Source organism: Leptinotarsa decemlineata, unplaced genomic scaffold, assembly GCF_025532065.1.
Source record: "Leptinotarsa decemlineata unplaced genomic scaffold, Ldec_3_MD MMD2_tig00026358_RagTag_RagTag, whole genome shotgun sequence".
NCBI lineage: Eukaryota > Metazoa > Arthropoda > Insecta > Coleoptera > Chrysomelidae > Leptinotarsa > Leptinotarsa decemlineata.
The window spans coordinates 9,173,966-9,201,728 of NW_027412703.1; the positions used below are offsets into that span (position 1 = coordinate 9,173,966).

A 27,763-nucleotide genomic window follows, 5' to 3' on the forward strand; every position below is an offset into this window, starting at 1 on the left:
TACAGTTTCCACTGAAACAAATTTATGTTGAGTGGTAATATCATTTCGATCCACCATCTTTCATAATTGTTTGCACTTATTCAATTTAATTTATTATTCTTTTAGTGAGGAGAAGAAATAAAATCATAATCTTTTATTTCTGTCATCTTTCAGTTTCGTAACGAAATTGACCTATACTTGATGAGAATCCATAACGTATCTGAGAAGCACTTCATTGTGAGCGCCTTAAGCCGCTCTAAGAACGGTGGCTGTGCGAAAGTAGTGATTCACATTGGATTCGAATCGCTGGAGATTGAATCCATTTGGAAAAACGTTCTCAAGAAGTTTTTTCCACATATAGTCCGGTCAAATTAGACTAAAAAATAAGAGTGAAGGTACATATATTTACAACAAGCTGCAAATGCGTTCAATTGTTCAAAACATAGTTAAAAATTAGATTTTGAAATTCCGAATGATTGCGATGCCTGGAAAAAAATGTATTCTTTTTTTTCTTAGAGCCACCGTTTCTGAAATACGACGAGTCAAAAGGTTGTAAAATATATTGGTTGAACAGGCTAATAACGATGCCGACGCACAGATTATTGAAACAGCTATAGAACAATTCAATTTGACAGATACAACTATTGTTGTTGGTGAAGATGTAGACTTACTCGTACTTCTTACTGTTCGAACTCCACCTGAAAAAACTATTTTCTTTCTAAAGCCAGGAAAAACTCAAAGTCAAACCGATATATTTTCGTCAAAAAGTTTATCTACTTTTGCAAAGAGTCAAAATTATGTACTATTTCTACACGCAATAACTGGCTGTGATACGACGTCTGCATTTTACAGGAGGGGTAAAGCAACAGTCTTTAAAATGTTTGAAAAACAAGATTTAGTGCAATGTGCTGAAGTTTTCAAAAAAAGTGATTCGACTCAACAAGAAATTATCACCAACGGGATTCAGTTTCTTGTTTCTATGTACAAAGCTCCGAAAAAAACCACCTGCATGTTCCGTAAAAAACACTGAAAATAAAAAACAGGTGGAATTAGCTTGTCTTCCTTCAACATCAGTTACTGCTCATCAACATCTTTTTTGGGTATATTACCTTTGGAAGTTGATCGACAATGCATTAGAACCTATTCAGACTTTACTTCCACCTGCGCCGGAAAAACTATCGAAAACAATGTTTTGCAACTGTAAAAAGGGATGCAGTGCTAAATGTGGTTGCAAAAAAGCTGGATTGTTGTGTTCTCTGGCATGTACACATTGTCAAGGCCAGTCATGTTCTAATGCTGAATCAACAATAGTGGAGGATTCATTTGATACCAACGAAGATACATCACTCTTGACGCAGTTTACCTACACCCAGGATGAACATCAAGAAGAAAAAGAAGATCAAGAAGAAAAAAAAGATCAAGAAGAAGAAGACCAAGAAGAAGAACGACAAGAGAAAGTATTTGAAGGTTATGACTCAGATGAATGAATTTTTACATTTTTGTAATTTCAATCGCTTTTATAATTTCCAACCCTTCCTAATATATTTTATTATGCAAGTTTTCAATTTGACAGAATCACAACAGACATGTGGAATAGGCCTACTGGGGAAACCACGTTAAGAAAAACGCGCTAAATACACTACCTCATAGTTGGCGAGGAAACGTGTGCATATAATGACGATTACAACTTTTACAACTTTTTGACTAGTCGTATCTCAGAAACGGTGGCTCTAAGAAAAAAAAGTATTGATAGTATTTTTGTAGAGAATTTCATGATCTACAATTTTTATCCAAAGTTTTTATATGATAAAACTTACCATTTTCCTGAAAATCGTAATTTTTTACCTTTGACCTCGAATAAATTTTTTTCCAGGCATCGCAATCAATCGGAATTTTGAAATCTTATTTTCAACTATGTTTTGAACAATTACACGCGTTTGCAGCTTGTTGTAAATTTATGTACCTTTCAATGTCTAGATTGACCGGATCAATCAAGTTCTCCAAATGAAAGAGTTCTTGAACAGTGAAGTTTGGCATGTACTGAGTTGAACCTCCAAACAATGAGCAGCTACAGTCCGTTGCGTATTTCTCATATGTACCGCTCTTGGTGGAATCAAATGTCCCAAGTCACTCTAACACTTCCCGTGTATTCTGGAAAAAGTAGAGTATCTAAGAGATTTGCAGTCTTTTGAAAAACTATTTTATACTTTCTATCCTGTCATTCGACGACAATGGGCTCATTTAACTTTTTTTTTATTTCATAATCTGAAAGTTTATGTTTCAAATAGTACATCTGCAAAAAATCTGAATTTCCACTCTTTATCTTCCCCCTCAAATTATTTGTTGAATGTGGCGAAACCGAAACGGGGCGTGGTCAAGCTTGACGTCACATCAGTCGACTCGGCGACAAGGGAGTGCTGGCGGAGAAGCGGAATACGTGTGCTAAAGCTGTAGAAAGCAAGTTGTGTGTTGTTTACTGCAGTGTGTCAACTGCGTGAATATGAATAATGATAAAAAAAATAACGTTACGGGTATTGCATCATTCCTAAATGCAAGAATTCTTCGGTAACTACACCAGACAAAATTTTTATTTCACTGTTACGAAAGTTATGGCAGCGCGCTATGCGGAGGGCCGACTTTGTATCTGCCAAGGGGACGCATTTTTGTTGCGAAGATCATTTTAATGTAAGTATGAATGATAATGATTAATAAAAAAATACAAAATTATAGTTTACTCTGAGCACTACTTTGAATTTTAGGATGAAACAGACTTGGAAAATCACATGTATATCTAAACTATGAAAGTGGGAAAAATTATATTGAAACCAGGCGTATTTCCCCATATATTTCATTGCCAGATTGATAGACCGACGGCCCATACATCTAAAGCTCCACCGATTGTTTAAAAAAAGGAAAAACAATTTTTGTTGAATACTTGTAGGTAACGAAGATATCGCTGAAAATCAAAACTTGTGTGATGAAGCAGGTACACAGGAAAAGACCTTTGATGTTGGAATTCAACTTAATAAACAGATTTTTCGAAGATCAAAAGCTAAACAAATATTACATACCACTGAAAAAGAACTCTTTCTAAAGAAATATAAAATACAGAAAGTATTGGAAAAAATTATTATTAAGTTCCCCCGAGGACAGTGAGAGTTTGTGTACATCAGACATGACTTCTGTTGATACATCATTAGATTCTACTTTGTCTGGAATATTAGTTGAAAACTGGAATTCTAAAAACAATATTGAGCGAAGATCTATCTACGTCATAGAAAAAAATTCGAAATTATGTCTTGGAATCCCAAGGTACTCTTTATTTATTATAGAACTTTTGTCACAAAATGCCAGTTACCCAGAATTGATATATACATTATTTTGAAGAATATTGAATTGAATTGACGATAGCAGCGATTCATAATCTCCAACTACAGGTCCGGTTGCCACCGCTCGATGTTCGTTTGCCTGGTGTGACGTCACGATGTACCGCGGGCGATCTCACATGTTCAATTGCTCTTGCTCAGTTGTTAATTGAGATATAAACCGCAAAATTTTGTGGGATACTTGGGAGATGATTTACTTTTTAATATATAATTTTCAATAAAAAACTAAATTAGCCTGAATGAGCCCATTAGAGAACTGATTCGTAGAAATGAACTGAATATATTGAAAAGTCTTTGGAACTTAATTAGGCTATCTGGATGAGATATGATGCATATCTATTCAAATTAATGAAAGACAATGAACAAGATGAATTTTCTCAATTGAAGATCATTGTCTAAGTGAATATGTATAAGATTAAATACTGCTGAGTGTTTTTATTTCAAAGAAAGTATCGTGGGGTTCCACAAACAATCTATACGTATGTATTCGTTTTGAAATAGTACGTTTTTCTATTAAATTTCTGAGTATATAAAAATGGGAAGATTTCAGAAATACCTTACAGTCACAAGAACATTCATATTTGACCTGCGATTTTTTCGAAAAAAATATTATCAAGATATATATTTGAATCTTTTGCCATCAAAATCTCGATTGTATCATCAATATTTTGAAACTGAAGTTGGAAATTCAAAATTGAACTTGAAATTTCTAGTTTAGAGTTGAAATTTCCAGCCTGAAGTCAAAATTTCCAATTAACAAATAATAAAAATATATGACCCTTCTACGTTTCTGTACTCTTCTAATCTATAAAACAAGATCTTATTTTTCAAATAAAAAAACATCTTATCAATTGTTTTGATTCATATTATCATGTATAATAATGATACTTTTTTTCATTCCTGGAAACCAATGCTAACTCAAAACACTTATTGGGAGTTTTGATAATTTTGAAATTCATGATTAGCTGTAGATAGTTTGAATGTATTCAGTTGATGAGTATTGCAAAAGTGTTTTCGATCAAATAAGAAGTGTTTTCTACCACTTGTATATATATCTAACGTTACTGCGGTTTCGTCGTATAAAAAATTTTTCCAATGAATACAATAAACTTAGTGGTAGGAAACGTGGAAAGTTTTATTTCTCATTTTTTATGATGATTTCACACCACGTAGTAACGGCTACATCCATCAATATTCCTAGGTCATATTCGCTAATATTCAAACATAGTCAATCCAGGCGGAAACATTGGTCAAGGCTTTTCAATCCTTTTTATTAGGTTATTAGTATCTATATCAAAAACTTGGAAGTCATCAGTTGGTAATAGATTATTTATTACTTCAAATCACGTAGTCATTCAAAAAAATTGAAGAGCAACTGATTTCAAATGAATATCATGTTACTTTTGGGTGTAGATGTGTATTACGGCAGTGACTAAAATTTTCAAGGGCACAGAGTGAACAAAAAGATCAAAAAAGGTTAAAAAAAAATGAAGAAGAATACGTAAACTCTATGGAATATATTTCATTGTAAACTCATTGAAAGAAACATGTAAAGTTGGTGCCTAATGGTACTCCTATTGGAGTACCATCCTTACATATTCTTTTTCGTCTTGTCTGTAGAGTATGACATCGTTCATTATGTTTTTTCCAGGAAGGTGGACACGTCACTGGGAAACATTTCTTTTATATTGGCAGGTGTAGGCCAAGACTTACCGTACACACACTCTCTTATTGACAATAACTACAGACACTCGCATAAAACATGCCTTGCAGTTTTATCTTCCTGTTCACACATCCTGCATAGAGGTGTGTCCACTAGTTCAATAATATGGAGGTGTTTCCTCAGTTGACAGTGGCCAGTCAAAAATCCTGTTAAGCGTAGGCTTTTCCTGGTCATCGCCATATATTTATTCGACGCCAGCTTCCCAGGGTCGCCCAGGGTGATTCTGGCTCTTGCATCCTTTGATTTCATCCCATCTCTTTAAGGATTGAGCATGAGTGTGACGTTTGGCTAGTTCTGCAATTGTCAAAGTCATCGTAGATGTCACTGGATCCTAAAATTCTTAGTCCACCAGCTTCCTTGGCAATGCTATTACCTTTACTCCTGTCGTGCCCTTTATTCCACCTCAGGATAATGTTATTATCTACCGAGGCTTTGGATGAATCTTGGTGGCATTCTATTACTAGTCGTGAGGTAACACGTTGTCTTTTCAAGGCTGATAGGGCTTGTCTACTATCAGGCCGGATTGTTAGGATTCTGCCAGAAATTCCTTTCCTGGTTATTTCTTTTGTGGCGATTGAGATACCACTCAGTTCTGTTTGAACCACGCTGGTATTTTTTCCATTTCTCACTTAATTATTAGGATTAGTGATCTAGAGTAAACTCCATTTTCTGTGCCTTGTTTGACTTTTGAGCCGTCTGTATATATGCGAATTGCATGTGAAGCTTCTGACTATGCTCTGTTTTATTTCTATTTTGTAGGGTTTTTCAAACACAAACCTGGATTCAGTTGAATCACTGGCTGCCTGCAGCAAAGGTTGGGCAGTAAGCGTTTCTTGTCATATGCTTAGCCTCAATTGACTCATTCCTACTTCGAGGTTTAGACCAGCCGTTCGCAATCGTAACATGGCCATTAACGCAAACTCTTCAACGTACCGGTAGGTCCAGAGAAGTCAGACCAGTAATTAATTCCATTGTCGCGGTTGGTGTTGTTCTCATGTCTTCTATGATATTCAAATAAGACAATCGCTGTATTTGATACTTTTTTTAGATGGTCGTTGCTTGTAGAACATTCGTTTCCCATGCAATGGCTCCGTACGTTAACATAGGTCTCATTATTCCATTGTAGATCCAAGTGATTACACGGGGTGAAATACTCCATGTGCGTCCCACTGTCCTCCAACATTGCTCATAAGCCACATATGCTGTTATTGCTGTAGGTACTCTGTAGGTGAGAGTTCCATGTAAGCTTTCTGTCGAGAGTAGTACCTAGGTATTTCACCTCTTCAGAGAGGAGTTTGCTTTTGAAGATTTCCGGAGGGTTTCAGCCCGATAAACTTCTTTTCCTGGTAAAAAAGACCATCTCAGTCTTCTTCGTCTTATTTTGAATTAGAGGCAAAGGCAAACTTGATTTAATGTAGATAAAGCTGAGAACTGATACTACACCGTTGACATTTAAATGTATGACTATGTGGAAAAAATTCATCTACTTTTCAAATCGTTCAATGTGTTGTGGTAATTTGCTGAAAGTACTAATTCGCACAATGCTAATAATTCAAAAAAGCTGCATTTTTTATATTGTTCACTTGACTTGAACAATGAATTATCGGACGCTATTGAAAATTCAAAATCAGATAATACATTCAACATTTTAATGCTCAAACATTTCTACTGACAAATCCTGTTATAGCGACTGAACAAGTCTTGAGAAGCTATCTATAGTGAAACATAAGTTGAAGTTTCATAAGCTATCAAATGAGAATCTTCGAAAACGAATAGTCTTCCTACACCATTATCTGGATGACAAGCGTATTGGAATCAAGTCCCTTTCATTTCATCTTATTTTTTGACATATGAAGTATTTTATTATAATATCATCCACCCATATGACTCATCATATTCTTCTTCTTTTTTTCTGATTGATTCGGCCTTTACTTGATGAAGATCCATAGTAATTTCATGAAATAGACCTCACGACTTGATCTCCACAAACTTTTTTATGGAGATCATGTTAGCAGGGGAGCCCACGATGCAAAATGGGGATTAACTCGAGCGTCATTGAGACATATTAGGTTGCAAAGCTTAGATGATAAGAATTAAAAATTGTTATATAATATATACCTTTTCATCGGTGGGGAAAGCGGCTATAGATTTTTAAATATGTAAAAAAATACTTTTGCATGGACATACTCGAACGTGTCAGATATTGATAGCATCAATGTCCTACGTATTTTTAATAATGTTGGTATGTTAATCTGATCGTTTGGTTGATGTGGGTGGTTGTACGTAAGGGTTAAAAGTGAAAAGAAAAAAAAATCAATCGAGCGCCTCAGATTTTGTAAGGGGGTGTTGAGTGCAACAAAAAAAAGCTTCCATTCAATAATCTGACGATTTCGATCTGACGCAAACTCGCGGCCATTATTGTAATGTGCAAAAAAAATTTGCCATTTTTAAATATTCAAGCGCGTCAGATTGAGATATATATGGTTCATCTTTATGTTTTAGACGTGCTGTCTCATAATCTGACGATTATCTAAAGGGATTCGCTCAATCTGATAAAAACAATATTTTTTTATTTTTTTTTAAATTCATTGAACTTGATTTATTGAAAAGATCAGGAAATAGCATGCAAATAAATAGGTGTATGTTTTTAAGTAAAATACTTGTATTTATAGGAAAATAATTTTGAAAAAATGCTCAAAAAATTTAATTTTTTATAATCATCACGAGTGAGTTTCTGTGATCAGCTGTGATGGCGTCATGGCAACAAAATTCACAGTGGGGACGGAGTGAGAGAGTGATAGATAGAGAAAAAGCGAATAAAGAATAGAGGAATAGAAAATCGTAGAGGGAAATATAGGTATCACACAGCACCACGCATTAAACTTCACCGACGAATTTTTGTTATTTCGGCTTGCGGAAATCGTCTGATTATATTTTTCGTTATCCTTGAATTATTTCCTTCAAAATAAAAAAAAAAATAGCTACGCTCAAGAATGTTGGAATGAAGTTATTTTTCACAACTTTGCTGCCCTCCCCTTTCTTTGCGTCACTCTCAAATTGTCAGATTACTGGAAAATACACTTTTTAGCAGGTGATTAACTTACTCTACCTTAATCTGAGGCGCTCGAGAATTTCTGATGATCAATTGTTTTTTACTAATCTGATCCTTTATCCCTCACAGGCGGCCTTATATATGGGGCTCATATTTGGTGGAGGTACTTAACCGGGTACAAGGTATCCCCCTGTAAATTAATCTGCCGCGCTTTAGTAAATCCCAAAATCCCCGCTTGGACTCCCCTATTATGTAGTTTATATAATATTTATCTTCTGTACTCGAAAAGTTCAGTAAATTATTGTTTCATTACTGATACAGTCATGACTTTTTTCAGTTGTCATCTTTGATCTCCTGCAGAAGGAGATAGGAACTATTTTCAATGCCATTGCCATATTTTTCGAATTTTGCAAAACTTTTGTAAATTCATGAATTTATCATAGCCAAATCGCGGCATTACATCGACAAAATAAATATTGATTCCACTGCCCTTGATTTAACCGCTTGTGACATAATTGGACGGAATATTGAAAGAAACAAACCAAATTCATGGAAATTATCGAACAATTAGAGATTATGCAATTTCTACGGTAAACTATTGAGCAATTAAGCTAGCAACTGAAGATTAACTGGAGATATTTACTCAAGTGGAGTAGACGTGAACTGAATGTTTCATGGTCCGATGCATTTATTTGGTTCAGGCGTGAACTGGAGCTAATGTAATCCAAAAATATTAACGTATACTTCAGTTCACCTATTGCATATTTGCGGACACCTTCACTTCCGTTTTTCAGAACATAAATAAACAGGATTATTGAGCAGTATCTTGCAGTATCTCGCAAGGCTGGGACAAAATTATTGTTAATGGAAAAAAATTTAACATTTTTAACGAAATGTTTTTTAACAAAATAGTAAACTAGTCCAGTGAAGATGGTTTCTTCTGCTAGAAATTTATTCACGGAATGATTTCGACTGATCTGACGGTGGAGCTTGAAACGATATAAATATGTAAGGAAGTTTCCAATGGAAACTGATGAGAATTGAACTTTCCTATGCTTTTACACTACTGTATTTGTAACTAACGTTACAAATACGTTACATTTCACATATAGTCAGTAGGCATACTCAAAAACTAGCTAGGTTAATGGATGACACCTATCACCCATTTCTGATAGATGTCAGTCTATTGATCTACAATGTAGATAGTTGAGACTGGCGTGAACGAAGTGTTGCTTCAGATGATTTGATTTATAGCCAGTCTTCAAGTATGCCCACTGACTATATGTGAAGAGTTTTCTTTCTTTATACGAGGAATTGGGCAAATTTCGGATATGCGGTTGGTTACCTCGTTCACAGGCAGATGGGGCGATGACAAACCTGTTGTTTGTTGTTCGCTTTGAGGGATGATACTCCGAAGGAATTCAACTTTCAATCAACGGAAATCATCCACTTTATGTTGATGATAGACCCTACTTTGCACTGACGAGTTCAAGTGTCTTCCAATAATTGAAAATCGATTCCGGCAGTATAACCAGTTTTGTGGGCGAAAGAAAATTCCATTAAGACTTTGAGAAGGAAAAATAGTGGCAATTCCTCTCTGAATTGCAATGCTGATTCGTTATATTAGAAATGATCTTGCTCTAGAATCGCCTGTTACTGTAATTAGTTTCCGACTAATATCTCTGGATATTGGATAGAAAATATATCGATCTTCCAGACAAATGTATTTCCGATGTTTCATTTTTTCAGCATATTTAGCTGCCCCACCAGCTGTTAGAGAAGTTGAATTGAGATGGGAGCGAGCCAAGGTGAAGTCCCAAACCGAAGGTTTCCCATGTCTCCAAGGAATGAGGGACATTCCATTAGGACGTTTTCTATCATCTCGGGTAATTCCAAGAGGTTGAATCACAGAAGCGATATTGGCTCTTGACAATGCACGTTTAAGTATGTCTTTATTGCATAATGTCGGGAGAAGCCACTGGCACAAAATTTACAACTGAGGCCATGAGTACCATTTTTATCAACGCACCAACATTTGTGATTAACACAAATCAAACATCCTAAACGAGTACCTATTGAAATTCTGAAACTTTCAACAGTTAGGTCATCTATTCAACCGGTAAAACAGTTAGCGCATACTATCACTACATTCATCTGTCTGGTTTCAAATGACGGATTTAAAATTTGAATATTATTCCTGGAATATCACCAAGTTGAACTACTTCATGAATTATGCATGAATTCGGTTTTGAAGAGTGTCAAGTTCCTTCTTGTCAGTAGAGAAATGAAAGTGAATTTATAGTTTACTGTGCGTATCGGTTCTACTATTTTTGCTAATGAATTTTAGATTTCAATAGACTGTTTCTTGCATTATTTGTACCAGTTGTAAGGTTGTTATTTATGACTATACATAAATGAATCCGAGATTGAAGTTAATTGTCCGAATGTGATCACGAATTTTATTTCTTATTCATTTTCCACCTTAATAAAAATGTTGTAAAATTATCATGAAGAGAAACGTAATTTATTCGCTACCTGACATTGAGATATGTTAGGAAATGGCAACTGTATGAGAACAATGAAAAATCGGTACAGGATATAATTATCAAGTTATATCAAATCAATGACTATCATGAAAATGCGGGTTCTACAGTGAAAATCAAAATATTGGTATCTGCTATTTTTTTCTTATTAGTCAGGGGGCTATGCCTGAAGATAGGAAGTGAACAAATCTAAAGAAATGAACTTTAAATGTTTAAAGCCCGTTTCGGATATACCTACACAGTAGGTTGAATGGACTGACGCCTATGAGAAAACAACTACTCCACTGGCTAATACCACGAACGGAGTTGGATTATATCCGACAGGCAATTGTATTGCCAATTGCATATGCAAAAAATTTTCTGTGAAGATTCCTGCAATGACGCCTGTCAGATATGATTTAACGCCGTTCGTGGTATTAGCCAGTGAAGTAGTTGTTTTCCACCTACTATGTAGGTATATATCCGAGATGGGATTGAACATTTAAAGTTCATTTCTATAGATTCACATATTTTAATGAAATCTGTTGACATGGTCATAATAGTTTGAAAACGAAAGTACAATTGGGCCAAATTTATAATATATTCTTTGACGTCTTCTCACAACAAACAGAAGATGTATAGAGCACATCAAATTTTTGAATGTTGTTCTTGTATAGCTTAGAAAAGAGAGGAAATCTTTTTGCTTCACATAATATTTTCTTCAGATTGAAAGTAAAAATTATCTATCGCCATAGTGGTATTATGACCATTGGTATTAGTGAAAACTGAGCACGATGAGAAGTCGTAATCCTGTATTCACAAGAACACAAATTGATATAATAAGAATCTAGTTAACTGGTTTTTCCTCAGAAATGTATACGGAAAGCTACTATGTGAAATAACTATTCATTGTATTTCATGATAGCGAAGTTATGAAGGCAGTGCAGCCGGACCTGTTTTGAATGAAGGATTCACTCAAGAATACAAAAAATTAAGACAATTTATGAGTCTCATTTGAATTGTTAATAGATTCTTTTTTCTGCCCAGTCAGTTAATTCAAGCAACTCTAATAATACGGCTTGAAATTCTTCATGAAAATTCACACCTCCCAGAGTTATCAGTGAAATGAAATGAATTAAAAAAAATTGAGCAATTCACCATTATAGAAGGGAAATAGCAGGAATGGAATGGAAGTATAGCAAATAATGCCGAATTGTTTCAGTTATTGTTCGTTTGCTTAATTTTTCCAAATTGTCCATTTCAGTCCCCTGAGGAATATTTGTTTGAGATGATGCAATATGAAATTGAATAAAAAAATGTCATGAAGTCTCAATAATCTGCTTTTTTAATTGGTGTATTTTTTCAATATCAGAGAAGTGCCGATAATCTTCGAGCATTAGTGAGAAATGTCATAAATTTATGATTGATTTATAGAACAGTAACGTTACTGACTGAAGTCATATCTACATTTTTATATTATAATGAACTTCGACGTCTTGATGACATGAGGTAAGAGTAGTCAGGTGTTCGAGAAGAGTGCTTGTTTTGGATTCTAATTTATGTTTCTCTGTATTACAGGTGGCACCACGAGTTCAGTCATGTCATGTCACTTCACTGACATTGAATCTAACGGTTCCGAAACTTTTGAGTAAAATATTTCTCTGATAAACTTCATCATAACCGTTTACCTCTATATATCATGGATAGAACTGTGTGCATTATTATTGCAAATCAATTTCTACTGACATTGTAACTCATTGACATACTATCGCAGTGTTAGAATGATGTTTCTCCTCTTTTCGTCAAGTGATCAAAAATTGTCTTCATCTAAGTGCTTTTCACTATGCATTTGATGAAAAATTCGGTAAGCTTCAACTTTGTAAATGCCCAATTCCTTCAAGAACTTCTCAGTTTTGAAATTTTGGCCGGGAAACTAAAAAAATTAAAATATTTTAAGGTTTTTCACGATTTTCTATGTCGAGCCCACGTCTGACGAAACTATACGTATTCAAGAAAGACGATTTTCGAAAATTTTCCATAGATATCCGGACATTACGTCTTTACGAGTATTTTCGAAGGTGGCTGTCATTTGCGATATCTTTGGCTCTTATAGAAGATGTGAATTGGGCGATTTACACTTATCTGATACCAAAAAAAACCTATTGTGAATTACTTTTCGATCATCTAATGCAGTAGAGGATTTTTATAGTTGCCGACAGTAATGGGTGTTTAGTGGAGCAGTATTCATCACACCTCCAAAATATAAGTAAAAACCAAGTTTTCTTACGGAATAATACAGAAAAATCATGCAATGACATTGTTAAATTTCGAACTCAAACACGTTCCTTGCAAATTACACAATATTTCAAATTGAACGATCTTGTGAAATCAGGGGACATGCGTTTCGAAGTATGTTCGCTACCAATTGCAACAGTTTCTTTCACTACTCTTCATGAGAATCGCTTTCTTTGAAATGTACAGATGTATAGAAATAGTAGTGTTTGGGTCAGATTGTTGTCAAGGTCGTATCGTATCACAAAAGAAATTATTTCAAAATGTTTTCTAGATTTCCCATTGTGCAAATTATGTTTTGAGACATAATAAATAAAGTAGCTGTTTCAGGAGGACTTTCTTCCAGTTTGTGTCTGAAAGTTACTTCTTTGCATGATCTACACATCCATGTATAGAGTTACTTAATTTCAAATTGATTACTTCCTTCCTTTCTTTGGAAGGCACTACTACGACCATGTTAGTAAGATAACTCTGATCGACTAAGCGTTCTTTTCTTTTCTGGATTGGTAGGTATATCCATCTCAAGTTGCCTCATCATAAACAATATCCTAATATTTTGAACACTTCAAAATTCAATTATCATTAAAGAAATGTTTGTTATGTTATAATTGAAGTGAAAATATCGATTGTTCGTAGCATATCAGTGTCGTTAATGTTCATGAAGTACATTCCATTCATGGGTGGCATATTTGCGAGTAGAAATATTTTCAGTGGAACCAAATATTTCTAATGGAATCACACTAATAGATAGGAAAACAAATTGAGTAAAGATAAGGTACTGGTGAATTGTCAAAATTCTTCAATGTTTTTATTGCTGAGGTAATCGATTACGATTCCTCAGAATGTTTGGAATTGTGAACGTATCGATAATGAAGTAAAAGATGAGATAATCAAGCTTGTCCAATCATATTGATATAGAAGTCGTCAAGAAGCCTGAATAAAACTTCTATCCGAAGAGCATTTATTAATCGGTAAATTCATGGACAACTGTTTATATCCGATGCTGAATAATAGTTGAAAATCTGTGTTTTCAATTTTTTTTATTCATGAGAATATTTTGAAAAATATTGATACTGAGCCAATTTCACGGAAACTCAACTCAATTTTCCTATGCAAGTAGTAATGCTTTTCTTGATTTCTATAATTTTCTGAAAGCGTTACCACGAAAGCTGGAAAATCGATGTTGTCACGATGATATGTTTTGTTTCAATTGAATTTCCACTATAATGGTTTTCTTGTGATGGAGAAAAAACTAACTGACCAAATCTCCATCATTACTATTCATGATATAATGAAGTAACTGACCTTATATTTTCTACGAATTTTTTGTTCATTGACAACGGATATTTTGAAGTAACTCACATTCTTTCTCAATAATGATGTCGTAGTAAACGTCCCACTAATAAAAAAAACAAATCAGTCACTGAAAAAATTTCATGTATTTTCGAAAATATCGCGCATATTATAAGTTACTCGCGCCCACGATAGAAGTGATAACAGAAATAATCAGTGATAAAGAAGCAATGAGCTATCACAGGATGTAGATACCGATTTTAACTTATCGGGAAAATCATTCGTGAAATTGAATATGAACTTCATTCTCGTTGATTAGATAAATATTGATAACTGGTATCATTATTTTGGACAAAAACAGTGTGGAAATGGTGTGGAAGATAAACAATTTGTGGGAAAGAGAGGTTTTGGCTTCCTTCTTCTCCATCTTGATACAAAAAGTATGGGAATCTTCCAATGAAAGGAAGGAAGCAATCAAATTCAGAAATTAACTCTATACAACGATGTGTAGATCATGCAAATAAGTAACTTTGAGACACAACTGGAAGAAAAAGCCCTTTTGAAACAGTTATCTCCATATAAACATTAAATTACACGAAAGAAAAATACCTTTATATGAACGCTGAATTATACGAAAAACACTTTTCTCTATTCCGTTTATATTCCAAACACTCATATGAAATCGAATCAGATATCATTCACAAATTATAATAAATGAAAGAATGGAAATTTCATTTACATGGAACACTGTCATCCTCATCGGTAGAAATCCGATGTTTAGGATGTAGGAATCCTGAACTGATATCGGATTTGATTCTTTCATGTAATATGAAAATATCTGTTACAGGAGGGCTTTTTCCAGTTTGTGTCCGAAAGTTACTTCTTTCCATGGTCTACAAATCTTTGTATTGAGTTAATTTTTGGACTTTGATTGCTTCCTTCATGTTTTCGACATATTCCCATATTTTTTGTGTTAAGATGGAAAAGTAGAAGGTCAACACCTTTACCAAAATCACTCTCTCCTAAAAATGTAACTCTTTCAATGAAAAACCTTGTGAATTTCGATATTTCGAATGAAGGCGAACGTTGATATAATGGGGAATGTTCCTCTAGACGAAAATCGAATAGTTTTCATAAAAGAGCTCTAACACAACGCATTTTGAGCTTATCATTTCAACCTTTTTCTTTAAAAAATAATTTGAATACTCAAAAAAGAGGAATGAAATAATGCATTCAACTTTCAAAAAGATTCGTTTCTATTTCACCATTTGGCAATATCGGTTATAGCTAATAAAAGACAATGAATCTGTTACCTGTATGAGACAAACAAAGATGACATATTTCAAGGCGTGCTGTTCTGTTTACTTATGTTCCGAGTTCCGAGACATTTTGTGACATATTACATTTTGTGCACCTAACCTATCTTCCTCTATATGAATAAATAACAAAACAACTCTTGTTTATGTGGCTTGTGGAGGTGGTATTGAACTATAATTTATATTTTGCCTTAGTTGTTGATTTATAAGGATAATTTTCATTTTTAAAAGTAGAATATCTAGGTACGTATAAATTATTTCAACTTGACATAGGCGCTATTGTCAATATGTGAATTAGAAACAAATCCCTTTAAAGATTAAAACCCAACATTTGAAAAATCAATTTGAATATTTTTCGACGTGAATTTGAAAAACTCATGAACTAAACTCAACTTTATTTTGTTCAAACTTGCATTTTTTGTAATAACCCAAATTGAGGAACATTCCCCATTTGACTGAACGTACAATTCGAATGGGTTATATAGGAATGACTAATTTTTGAGAAAGAAAGTTTTTGGTTTTCTACTACTTCATGTTGATACATGATAATAAGGGAATCTTTCAAAGAAAGGAAGGAAGTGAATAATTTTCAAAAGAAATAACTTCATACATAGATTTGTAGATCATGCAAAGAAGTAACTTTCAGACAGAAACTGAAAGAAAAAGCTTTCCTGAAACAGCTACTTTCATATAAACATTGAACTACACGAAAGAAAAATTATTTCGAAAAAAATACTCGTATATGAACACTAAATTATACAGAAAACACTTTTCTCCACTCAGTTTGTATTACAAACATCCGTTATGAAATTGAATCAGGTATCATTCACAGGATTTCTACACAAATATAAAAAAATCGTGATTTATGAATGAATTGTGTGTTTTTTCTCATAATGTTATCCAGATTAGTATCGAAGAGCCCAAAGGCAAGTATCTTACAGCGAAAAATCGATGTCTACCAGTGAGCATGACAGTGTTCCATGTGAGTAAAAGTTTAACCTTTTATTTAGTATATTGTGTAAAAATCCTGTGAATGATAATATCTGATTCAATTCCATGATGAATGTTTGTAATACAAATTGAGTGGAAAAAATTGTTTCTGTATAATTCAGTGCTCATATAAGAGTATTTGTTTCGAAATAATTTTTCTTTCATTTAATTCAATGTTTATATATTATGAACGTAGTTGTTTCTGGAAGGCTTTGTCTGTCAGTATGTGTCTGAAAGTTACCTCTTTGTCTGATCTGCACATCTATGTATGAAGTTATTTCTTTTAAAAATTATTCACTTTCTTCCTTTTCTGTATCAAGATGGAGTAGTAGAAAGATAAAAACTTTCTTTCACAAAAATTAGTCACTCCTAAATATGTACCTAACCCGTTCGAATTAAACAAGATTCCTTATGACTGAGATTCAATCAAATATGTGAATGAATGTCATTACGATGTCATTACGATGACACTGCTACATAATGGTGTTTTCAGGTTTGCTATACGACATTTCGTCTTGCGGCCATCATCATCAACTTCATTTTTTCTTATGGGCGCTACATTGGATTCTTTCCGTTTTGGATAGAACCAGATTTTACCTTATCAATGATATATCATTAATTATCATTCTTTTATCATAATAGACTTTGATATTGATGTTATACATATCAATATATGTTACAAGAAGGATTTGTTGCTTTATAACTCCTATATATCATATGTGAAATATATTAATATTGAAATACTGAAAATAAAGTAAAATGGAATAACGGGGTCTCTCAATCAAAAAATGAAAAATCAAAACTGCTCTACTTCGCCAAGCTTTCGCTAATTATATCGCCCGTTCCCATGTGAACCGCTGACCATGCTGAAGCAGAATCTCGCGATTCTGGGAAACTGATGTGCAAGCATTCTTATCTTCATGGGAAGAATACTTTTGTAATTCAGTTATAATTTTGCTCTCATACTGTTAACATCAATTTTTGTTAATAAAATTAATTTTTAAAAAAGGACTTTGACATCCGAAAGTTATATTTGGCGCAGTCGGTAGGATACTCGAAATTGAACGTATCGAACGTGCAGTTTTCGTTTCAACGATTTATCGGGTATCGAACTTGTTGTTTTGTCTTGTGGAGGTGTTTGTGAAGGAGTGGCTCTTCAAACATCAAGAAACCCAATCCATCGTGGACCTTTAGCTACCCTCAACAGGCAGATCATCGGGGAGTGGAACAGAATCGTCCAGTCTCGCAAGGAAGTCTTTCTGGAAATCAAAAATCGAGGAACCAGTCGTCTACCTTATAAAGGATGCTCAAAGTTCTTACAATTTTAATGTAAGTCGTAATTTTTAAATGTCTATTGATAACTTATCTCAAATTCTTGGAAAGTTAAATTTGAATAACGAAAACCCTTCAGCTGACTCTTCAGTTTCTTTGCCTAATTCTTCTAGTAGTTCAAATATAATAATGGCTAATCAATTCAACTCAGAATACCTTAGGTGTGTGCCTGAATTCGACGGCAACCCTAATGATTTAAATAGATATCTAGCAGTTTGTGATTCAATAATTAATACTTTTTATAATGTGGCTGAGCCGACAAGTTTTCAAAATGTTTATTTGCTGAACTGTCTCATTTCAAAATTATCAGGCAATGCTAAAGTAGTAGCCAATATACAGAATGTTTCAAATTGGAGAGAACTCAAGGATACATTAACCAGAAACTTTGCCGATCAAAGGGATGAAACTTGCCTTAACAGAGACATGGTTATGCTTAGGCAATCCCCTAATGAAAAGCCTCAACAGTTCTATGATAGGTGTTTAAATATATTGAACCTATTGTGCAATTATATCGACGTTCACGAAATCACACAAGAATCTAAAAGGTGTAAAAGAGATTTATATAGCAATTTGGCATTGAAAACCTTTCTTTCTGGGCTCAAGGAACCCTTGGGTACTACAATACGTTGTATGCAACCCAAATCTCTCAGTGAAGCATTGCAGTTTGTTTTACAGGAAGACAATGTACATTACTTCCAAAATTTCTCAAATAAGAATACATTTAGACCAAACTTTCAACCTTCTAGAACACCAATTCAGATCAGACAGCCAAATTCTTCTCCTGTCAATAATTATAGTACACCAAATAACTTTTTCAGACAGCAAAATCAATTTCCTTCACAACCAATACCAATTCAGCCACGAGCACCAAGCCAACCCCAAAAATTCTTTACCAACGCGCAAGTTTTTAGACAACCATTTCAAAACAGAAATGTTTTCAGGCCCAATCAGAATCAGAACCTCACAAAACCTACACCCATGAGTGTATCCACCAGAAATACATATCAAACAAATAAACCAGTACCAATGAGTGTTTCGACAAGAAACGCCCCTAATTATCGATCAGGTCCCTCAAACTCATTTCAAAACCAACCCCAAAGAAATTTTATATCAGAAGAATTATTTAATACGGTAGTTAGTGACACTCAAAATGAACCAAATTATAGCGAACACGAATATTACGCTGAAGAAGATTATAACGAACATTATGACGAATTTCTATACTGCGAAAATGAAAATCAGGAAAGTAACTTTGACAATTCCGAGGTAAATTTTCAGGAAATGCCAACCACGAACAATCAAACCTAGTTCCGCAAATCATTTCTTTCAATAATTCTAGTTCTAGCGAATTATCATATATAACATTTCCGGAATATGACGCAAAATTTCTCATTGATTCAGGCTCCACGAAATCTTTTATAGATCCAGAAATTGCTCAAAAACTGTTTCCAAATCTGATTAAATACGACCCGTTTATTGTTTCCACAGTTTTCCAAAAATCAGCTCATAAATATAGCGCATCTATGCCCGCTTCAAAATTATTCAATTTGCCACAACAAAAACATTTAAAATTTTTCCTTTTCAAATTTCATGACATTTTCATAGGATTAATTGGTCTTGACAATTTAAAACTTTTACAAGCTAACCTAGATTTTGGTAATGGCTATCTTATCACTCCTTATGCGAAAATAAAACTGAAGTTTCAAAAAACAAAAAGCGATCTCAATTTAATTACAATTGCTCCAAGATCTGAGCAAGTGATACAGGTCAAAACATCAATTCAGAATGGTGAAATAATAATACCTCACCAACGCTTTCATAATTGTGAATTGCCAGAGTGTCTTACTGTTGCAAATAAAGGTAGAGCTCTCACTACAATTTTGAACAACACCACCAAACCAGTAACCCTGAATTTTTCAGAACCAATCGCTGTTGAAAAATTTGATAAGAACGAAATTCAAAAAATCGATTTTCATAATTTTGATGATTCCCCTAAGCAAAATTTAGATTTTTCAAAAATTCGATGTGACCATTTGAATGACGAGGAAAGATCTAAGATACTTTCGCTGTGCAAAGAATTCTCTGACATATTTTATTATGAAAATACCCCGCTGACTTTTACGAGCCGTGTAAAGCACCAAATTAGAACATCTGATGAAATACCGGTGTATACAAAATCATACCGGTACCCATTCATACACAAGCAAGAAGTCGAAAATCAGATCAAAAAAATGCTCGACCAGAAAATTATTCGGCCAAGCAATTCTCCTTGGTCATCGCCTATTTGGGTGGTACCCAAAAAGGTCGATGCTTCTGGGAAGCAAAAATGGAGGGTTGTTGTTGACTATCGCAAGCTCAATGAGAAAACGATAGATGACAAATACCCTTTACCTAACATCACAGATCTTCTGGACAAACTGGGAAAATGCCAGTATTTCACAACACTCGACCTGGCCAGTGGCTTCCATCAAATTGAAATGGAAGAGGACGATATTGAAAAAACAGCTTTCAATACGGAACATGGCCATTATGAGTACCTGAGAATGCCATTTGGTTTGAAAAACGCGCCAGCTACCTTTCAGCGCGTAATGGATAATATCCTTCGTGGTATCCAGAACGAAAAGTGCTTGGTATACCTCGACGATATTATTATCTTCTCGACTTCTCTCCAAGAACACCTTGAGAGCCTTAAATCTGTCTTCAACAGGCTGAGAAGCTCAAACTTCAAAATTCAGCTGGATAAATCGGAATTCCTACGAAAGGAAGTAGCCTATCTGGGACACGTCGTGACTCCCGAAGGTGTCAAGCCGAATCCAGATAAAATCACAGCCATCAAAAATTTCCCCGTCCCAAAAACCATCAAACAGATCAAAGGATTCTTGGGTTTGTTAGGTTACTATCGACGCTTTATCAATAATTTCGCTAGACTAACGAAACCATTAACCAAATGCCTGAAGAAAGGCGCAAAAATTGAACATAATGCAGAGTTTTTGGAATGTTTCAATACCTGCAAAAATCTGTTAATCAATGATCCGATTTTACAGTACCCCGACTTTTCTAAACCTTTTAATCTCACCACGGACGCAAGTAAATTCGCCCTAGGAGCTGTCCTTTCTCAAGGCCCTATAGGCCAAGACCTTCCAGTTGCATACGCATCTCGGACCCTGAATGACTCTGAGCAAAATTACTCAGTCATTGAGAAAGAGCTTCTCGCGATCGTATGGACTACCAAATACTTCCGCCCATATCTCTTTGGACGAAAGTTCAATATAGTCACTGACCACAAACCCCTTCAGTGGTTATTCTCTCTGAAGGACCCCAACTCAAAATTGCTGAGATGGCGGATCAAACTAGAGGAATACGATTATACCATAATCTACAAAAAAGGCAAGTTGAACACCAACGCCGATGCTTTATCCCGTGTCGAAATCCACACTAAGGACACCAAAACCTTTTGGGAGGAATTGGATGACATACTAGACGAATCACAACGTCTAACAAATCAAGGTGTCACTTTCAGTGGTCAAGGAAACCCAGTAAGTCGTTGCCTTGAAACCCCGGATTATCAACCCTCTTCCGATATTTTGATGATTGGAGAACCCAATCTGGACACTGAATATTCCCCCATCATGATTCCTCCTAACGAAATGCATGTAAATGATACGAACAACGAGTTACCTCCGAAAAGTCACACAGAAAATGACAATCTTTCTTTACAAGTTCAACCTGATACCGAACGTACAGGAGATGAACCCCTACCAGAACCCAGAATACACGAAGACAATGAATTACCTTCCACAGGTAATGGAAGAAATGACATTTCTTCACCATTGCAACCTAATATCGAACAAATAGAAGATGAACCCCTACCAGAACGCGAAAACCTTGAAGATGACACCATTCACTCAAATGCTGAACAGAACCCTGTTGTAACAATTCCAATAGCGCAGTGTGCCGTGAACCTAGGGCTCAATCAGTTGATTATAAGCTCAGTTCTCCATTCTCCGGCCAAACCTAAAACTACCATTCTGTTCGAGAAAAAGATGAGAATTCATGTACAAATATCGCAAAATAATACAGAAAACGATATTTTGAATTTTATCAAAGAATATGTCGCCCCAGGAGTGCAGTACCATGTCTATTTTGAAAACCCCGAACTTTATGAACCATTTTCGGCAACAATTCAAAAATATTTCAAGTGGCCCTCTATAAAATTCAAAAGGTGTACCAAAAAGCTTCTGGACGTTACAAAAAAAGAAGACGTTCAAGAAATTATCAAAAACCACCATGATGGTAAGTCAAACCACCGCGGTGTTGACGAAACTTTCGCAAGAATTAAGGAAAAACATTACTGGCCGAACATAAAAGAAACCATTCAAACATATATTAATCAATGCCTTATTTGCCAACAAAGCAAATATGAGCGAAACCCCATCAAAATGAAGCTCAACATCACCCCTACAGCAACCAAACCTTTCGAAATCGTACATATGGATACATTCACTATCGAAAGTAGAAAATTCCTCACAATCATAGACAGTTTTTCAAAGTACGCACAGGCATACCTAGTCAACTCCTTGACAGGTACGGAAATAGCCGACAACCTCATTCAATTTTTTTCTTATCATGGTATCCCCAAACGAATTATCGTTGACAACGGTACCGAATTCAATAACTTTCTCATTTCGGAACTCCTGGCATTACACAAAGTCGAAGTTCATTTCACATCACCACACCATCCTCAATCCAATGGAATGATAGAACGGTTCCATTCTACCATTCTAGAACACATTCGTCTACTCAATACTAGAGGATTTTTGAAAACCCCTCCAAAAATGAAAATGTTGTACGCAATTTTGGCATACAACCACTCTATACATTCGGTCACAAAACTCAAGCCAATTGACATCATAAGTGGTCACATTTCAACCAATGATCCTTTCAATATTGATATTGATCGGAAATTACTAAATGATTACACCAATGATCACAAGGAACGATCGAAACTCCTCTATTCCAAAATAAACTCGGATCTAATAAAGCAAAAGGAAAAGATAGTAGAACGAGAAAATAAAAAACGCGATGATCCCATTGTATTCAAAACCAAACAAAAAGTTTACGTGAAAAAACATATTAGGCAGAAGGATGCAAATAAATTTCAAAAACCAACTCAAATCAAAACGGTCGATCATACAATGAAAACAGTTTCTACAGAAAACCAACAAAAAATTCACATGGACAATTTAAAACGTCCCCTCAAAAAATACCCATCTCCCATTAAAAATTGATTAATTTTTCAGATTATCTGGAACTCTCGGACTCCAGGAAAATATATCTAAACAAAACCTAAAGAACAATCCAGGACTTATTCCTCTCAAACTTGGAACAGCCAAAGTCGAAACGCACGCATATTCACTTATTCATTATTATGATTTAAATCCAATAATCATGGAGGTAAATAAACTGAAATTCCATTCAAAAAATGTAAGGACACTTGTAGGCAGTCACAAAGACTACTCATGGGACACATCTAACTATTTAAAAATATTAGAATTTTCGGAAAAGGAGGTGACTGATAGACTCAACAATATTTTACCACATCCACTTAGAACAAAGCGCGGTCTTATAAACGGAATTGGATCCATTTTCAAGTCAATCACAGGAAATTTAGATTCCAACGATGGTGAAAAATATGACCGCCTGATCAAAGAATTACAAGATAATCAAAATAATCTAGTAACGAATATCAAAAAGCAAAACTCACTCTCAATCTCATTAATTGATCAGTTCAATAGTACAGTTCAGCAAGTGAAACATAACGAAAGGCTTTTGGAATCAAAAATTAATCAAATAGCAAAAATTGTTGAAAATCAAACGTATAAAGAAAACTCTATGTTTATTAAAGACATTTTGAATCAGATAATCAATACATTTGAAATCATAAATTCAATTTTGCAAGATGTTGAAAACTCAATACAATTTTCTAGACTGAACATTCTTCATCCTAGTATTATAAAAACAAAAGATTTGTTCAAAGAACTGCAAAAATTGAATAAAATCGTTGAGAAAGACCAACTACCAATTGAAATAAGTTTCGAGAATACTTTGCTTTATGAAAAAATTATTAGCCTCAAAAGCTATATATCAAATTTCAGAATAACCTATATCTTGCATATTCCAATTACCCATCCATCAAATTTCGATTACTATCACCTATTTTCTATTCCGATATTAACTAAGGGTCAGTTTAAGGCTGTTATACCCCAAAACAAATATTTGTCAAAAAACGAAAAATTGTATGCATTCTTGAGCGATCCTTGTTTGGAGATCTCCCATCGAACCTATATCTGCCCATCCACCAACATCAGAGAGCTGACAGAAGACAATCCATGCGAAATCCAGCTACTCAATGTCCAGAACACCTCCACTTGTAAGCAGACTGTCATACATTTATCGAGACCAGCCATTAGACAACTAGATAACTCAAACAAATGGGTTGTCCTCCTACCGGCTCAACAAACTACCAAACTCAAGTGCCAGAACCAGAACAAAATCGAGAACCTACTACCTGGAAGTTATCTATTCGACATTCCAATTGGATGCCAGTTATCCTGTGGCAACCAAATCATAACCAACGATCACCAAGTTACCAATAGTGAACCAATCATCTTACCAGACTTGGAAGAAGGGAAGCCAGAGCCACCCAAATCAATAGGGATCCAACTTGATGACCTGAACCTGGACGAACTTCATTCAATAAAAACCGCAATAATGGAAAACGAACCGATTATATCTTTCAAAGACGTAGCACATATCCCAAGTTTTTGGACGATGTTTATCTACTTGATCCTAGTATCAATCTGTTTGTACCTACTGCACAAGAAGATTGGCTTCAGAGGGTGCAAAACCAATGGACCATCCGAACCAAGTCAAGATATCGAGATGTCTAGGGTTCAACTTCCTCGCTGACCCTCCTACGTTGAATCTTCGGGGGGAGGAATTATATCGCCCGTTCCCATGTGAACCGCTGACCATGCTGAAGCAGAATCTCGCGATTCTGGGAAACTGATGTGCAAGCATTCTTATCTTCATGGGAAGAATACTTTTGTAATTCAGTTATAATTTTGCTCTCATACTGTTAACATCAATTTTTGTTAATAAAATTAATTTTTAAAAAAGGACTTTGACATCCGAAAGTTATATTTCGCTTCTAATCGTAATTCTAATGGCAAAGATTTTGGGATTTACTAAAGCGCGGCGGATTAATATACAGGGGGATACCTTCTACCCGGTTGAGTACCTCCACCAAATATGAGCCCCATATATAAGACCTCATGTGAGGGATAAAGGATCAGATTACTAAATTCTCGAGCGCGTCAGATTGAGGTAGGGTGAGTTAATTACCTGCTAAAAAGTATATATTCCAATATTCTGACAATTTGAGAGTGACGTGAAAAAAGGGGAGGGCAGCAAAGTTGTAAAAAAATAACGTCATTTCGAAATTCTCGAGCGTAGCTATTTTTTTTTATTTTGAAGAAAATAATTCAAGGATAACGAAAAATATATAATCTGACGATTTCCGCAAGCCGAAATAACAAAAATTCGTCGATAAAGTTTATTGCGTGCAGCTATGTGATACCTATATTTCTCTCTCCAAGTTTCTATTCCTCTATTCTCTATTTACTTTTTCTCTATCTATTACTCTCTCACTCCGTCCCCACTCTGAATTCTGTGGCCATGACGCCATCACAGCTGATCACAGAGACTCGTTCGTGATGAAGATGTTGATTAATTAATCAATTAATTGATGGATGTAGCCGTTACTACGTGGTAGGAAATCATAATGAAGAAAAGAGAAATTGAACTTTCTATGTTTTTTCCACTTTTATTTGTAAATAACGTTACGGTAAGAAACATATAAAGTTTCATTTCTCTTTTGTTCATTAATTAATCGATTAATTATAAAAAATTTATTTTTTTGAGTATTTTTTTAGAATCATTTTCTCATAAATACGAGTATTCTACTCAAAAAACATACACTTATTTATTTGCATGTTATTTCCTGAGCTTATCAATTAATATAGTTTGAAGAAATTTTAAAAAAATATTGTTTTTGTCTGATTAAGCCAATCCCTTCAGATAATCGTCAGATTATGAAACAGCACGCGCTTGAGTATTTCAAAATGGCGAATTTTTTTGCGTCAGATCGAAATCGTCAGATTATTGAAAGAGAGCTTTTTTTTTGTTGCACTTAACACCCCCTTAGAAAATCTGACGCGCTCGATTAAATTTTTTTCTCTTTACTTTTAACCCTTACGTACAACCCCCCACATCATGAAAACGATCAGATTAACATACCAACATTATTAAAAATACGTAGAACATTGATGCTATCAATATCTGACACGCTCGAGTATGTCCATGCAACAGTATTTTTTTACATATTTAAAAATCTATAGCCGCTTTCCCCACCGATGAAAAGGTATATATTATATAACATTTTTTTCTTCTTATCATCTAAGCTATGCAACCTAATATGTCTCAATGACGCTCGAGTAAATCTCCATTTTGCATCGTGGGCTCCCCTGCTATGGGAAGCTTCTTCAGAGTCTATAATTTATTTAGTCAAAGGTTATGAAATCATCATACCCATTGAAAAATGACATTTATGTGAAGGTATGACATTTCTCAAACCCAAAATAATCGCATACATGTTTACCTTTCTTCATGAATTTATGTGTTCAATTTATTGTTTTTCACTCATTTTTACTGTAAGTATCATTTGTAATGTTATTCAATGGCGAAGAAAGCGAAGGAGTTTCCCATTAGGAGCGAAAGCTAGGCAAAGTAGAGCAGAGTTTGGTATTTGATTTTTTGACTGAGAGACCCTAATAATCCAATTTACTGTATATTACTAATTCAAAATTGTGAAAATTGATCATTGATTGATGATAAAAGCAACTCCTCTCAAGGTGAAAATAATAACGATAATACTGAATTTCGTTTTCGACAAGTATAATCTGTGACTGATCGATCGGTGGAATAGCATAAAATAACTGAACGTAAAAGTACACTGAGTAAAGAAAAATTCATTCTCAGTACATTAAAAATTCATTATGATTCATAAAATCGTTCGTAGTATATAAAGTGCTTTCTCAGGAGATTTTTTTGTGAGAAATTCAAAAAACTTTTGCATGAACCAGTTGTAAATACGCATATAGTGTCACAAACATCACCGAAATAATATTCCTAGCCGCTGATTTACATTTGCCAATCAGAAACGCGTTCAAATTTTTACCAGTAGTTATAACTCTTATTATTTGGTTCGTTATCGGTGTGACCAAAATATTTAATTTGGTGACTGGTTGAGGTATCCACGTTTCAAGTATTAGACATTTCTGAAACACAACGTTCCACGAGTCTGTAAGGTGTGCCCAAGGTGAGTCTCGCTGTCATATTTCAAATATAAATAAAAATATATTGATATTCAAGTGGAGAATTTCAATATTTTTTAGACGGTTCTAGTTGTTTCGTATTGTCGATTTCTTTCTTCTGGGTAAAAGAATTATTAAGCAACACTTTGCGGAGCACTATTTTATTTTATAAGAACCAAATAAATTACAATACTTTTAACATGAGACAAAATCAACGACTAACTTTCTATTATTTTCAACAACCTTGACGTTTGACAACAGACTACTTAATGAAATAGTTTCATTGACATTTCAACACCCTCCCTCAATGAAATTATTTCATCCTATTCTCATACAAATATAACTAAGTACTTAAACCTAAACCCTTTTTAAAGTTCAAAAATTTTATTGTTGATAAAGGTTTCGTTAAACCATCAGCCAGCTGGTCTTGACTTTTTATATAAA

General features: G+C 34.6%; 2 protein-coding genes across 5 annotated transcripts in view; one reads left to right on the top strand and one right to left on the bottom strand.

Moving 5' to 3' along the window:
- The window catches only part of LOC111508777 (uncharacterized), a 272,401-nt gene that overhangs the window by 36,388 nt on the left and 208,250 nt on the right, over positions 1 to 27,763 (bottom strand). The window contains exon 1 of one of the 4 annotated variants that reach the window (XM_023164388.2): positions 14,317 to 14,482. The exons of the other annotated variants lie outside the window; for them this stretch is intronic. The gene's annotated coding sequence lies outside the window, so the exon portion shown is untranslated. Of the gene's footprint in view, positions 1 to 14,316; positions 14,483 to 27,763 lie in introns of those variants that run through there. 4 annotated transcript variants of the gene reach the window in all.
- On the top strand, positions 17,381 to 25,092 carry LOC141486551 (uncharacterized). The gene is made up of 2 exons (XM_074184692.1): positions 17,381 to 17,882; positions 23,186 to 25,092. Exons 1-2 carry the CDS (start codon positions 17,857 to 17,859, stop codon positions 24,852 to 24,854), a joined length of 1,695 nt encoding a protein of 564 aa, XP_074040793.1. The 5' UTR covers positions 17,381 to 17,856; the 3' UTR covers positions 24,855 to 25,092.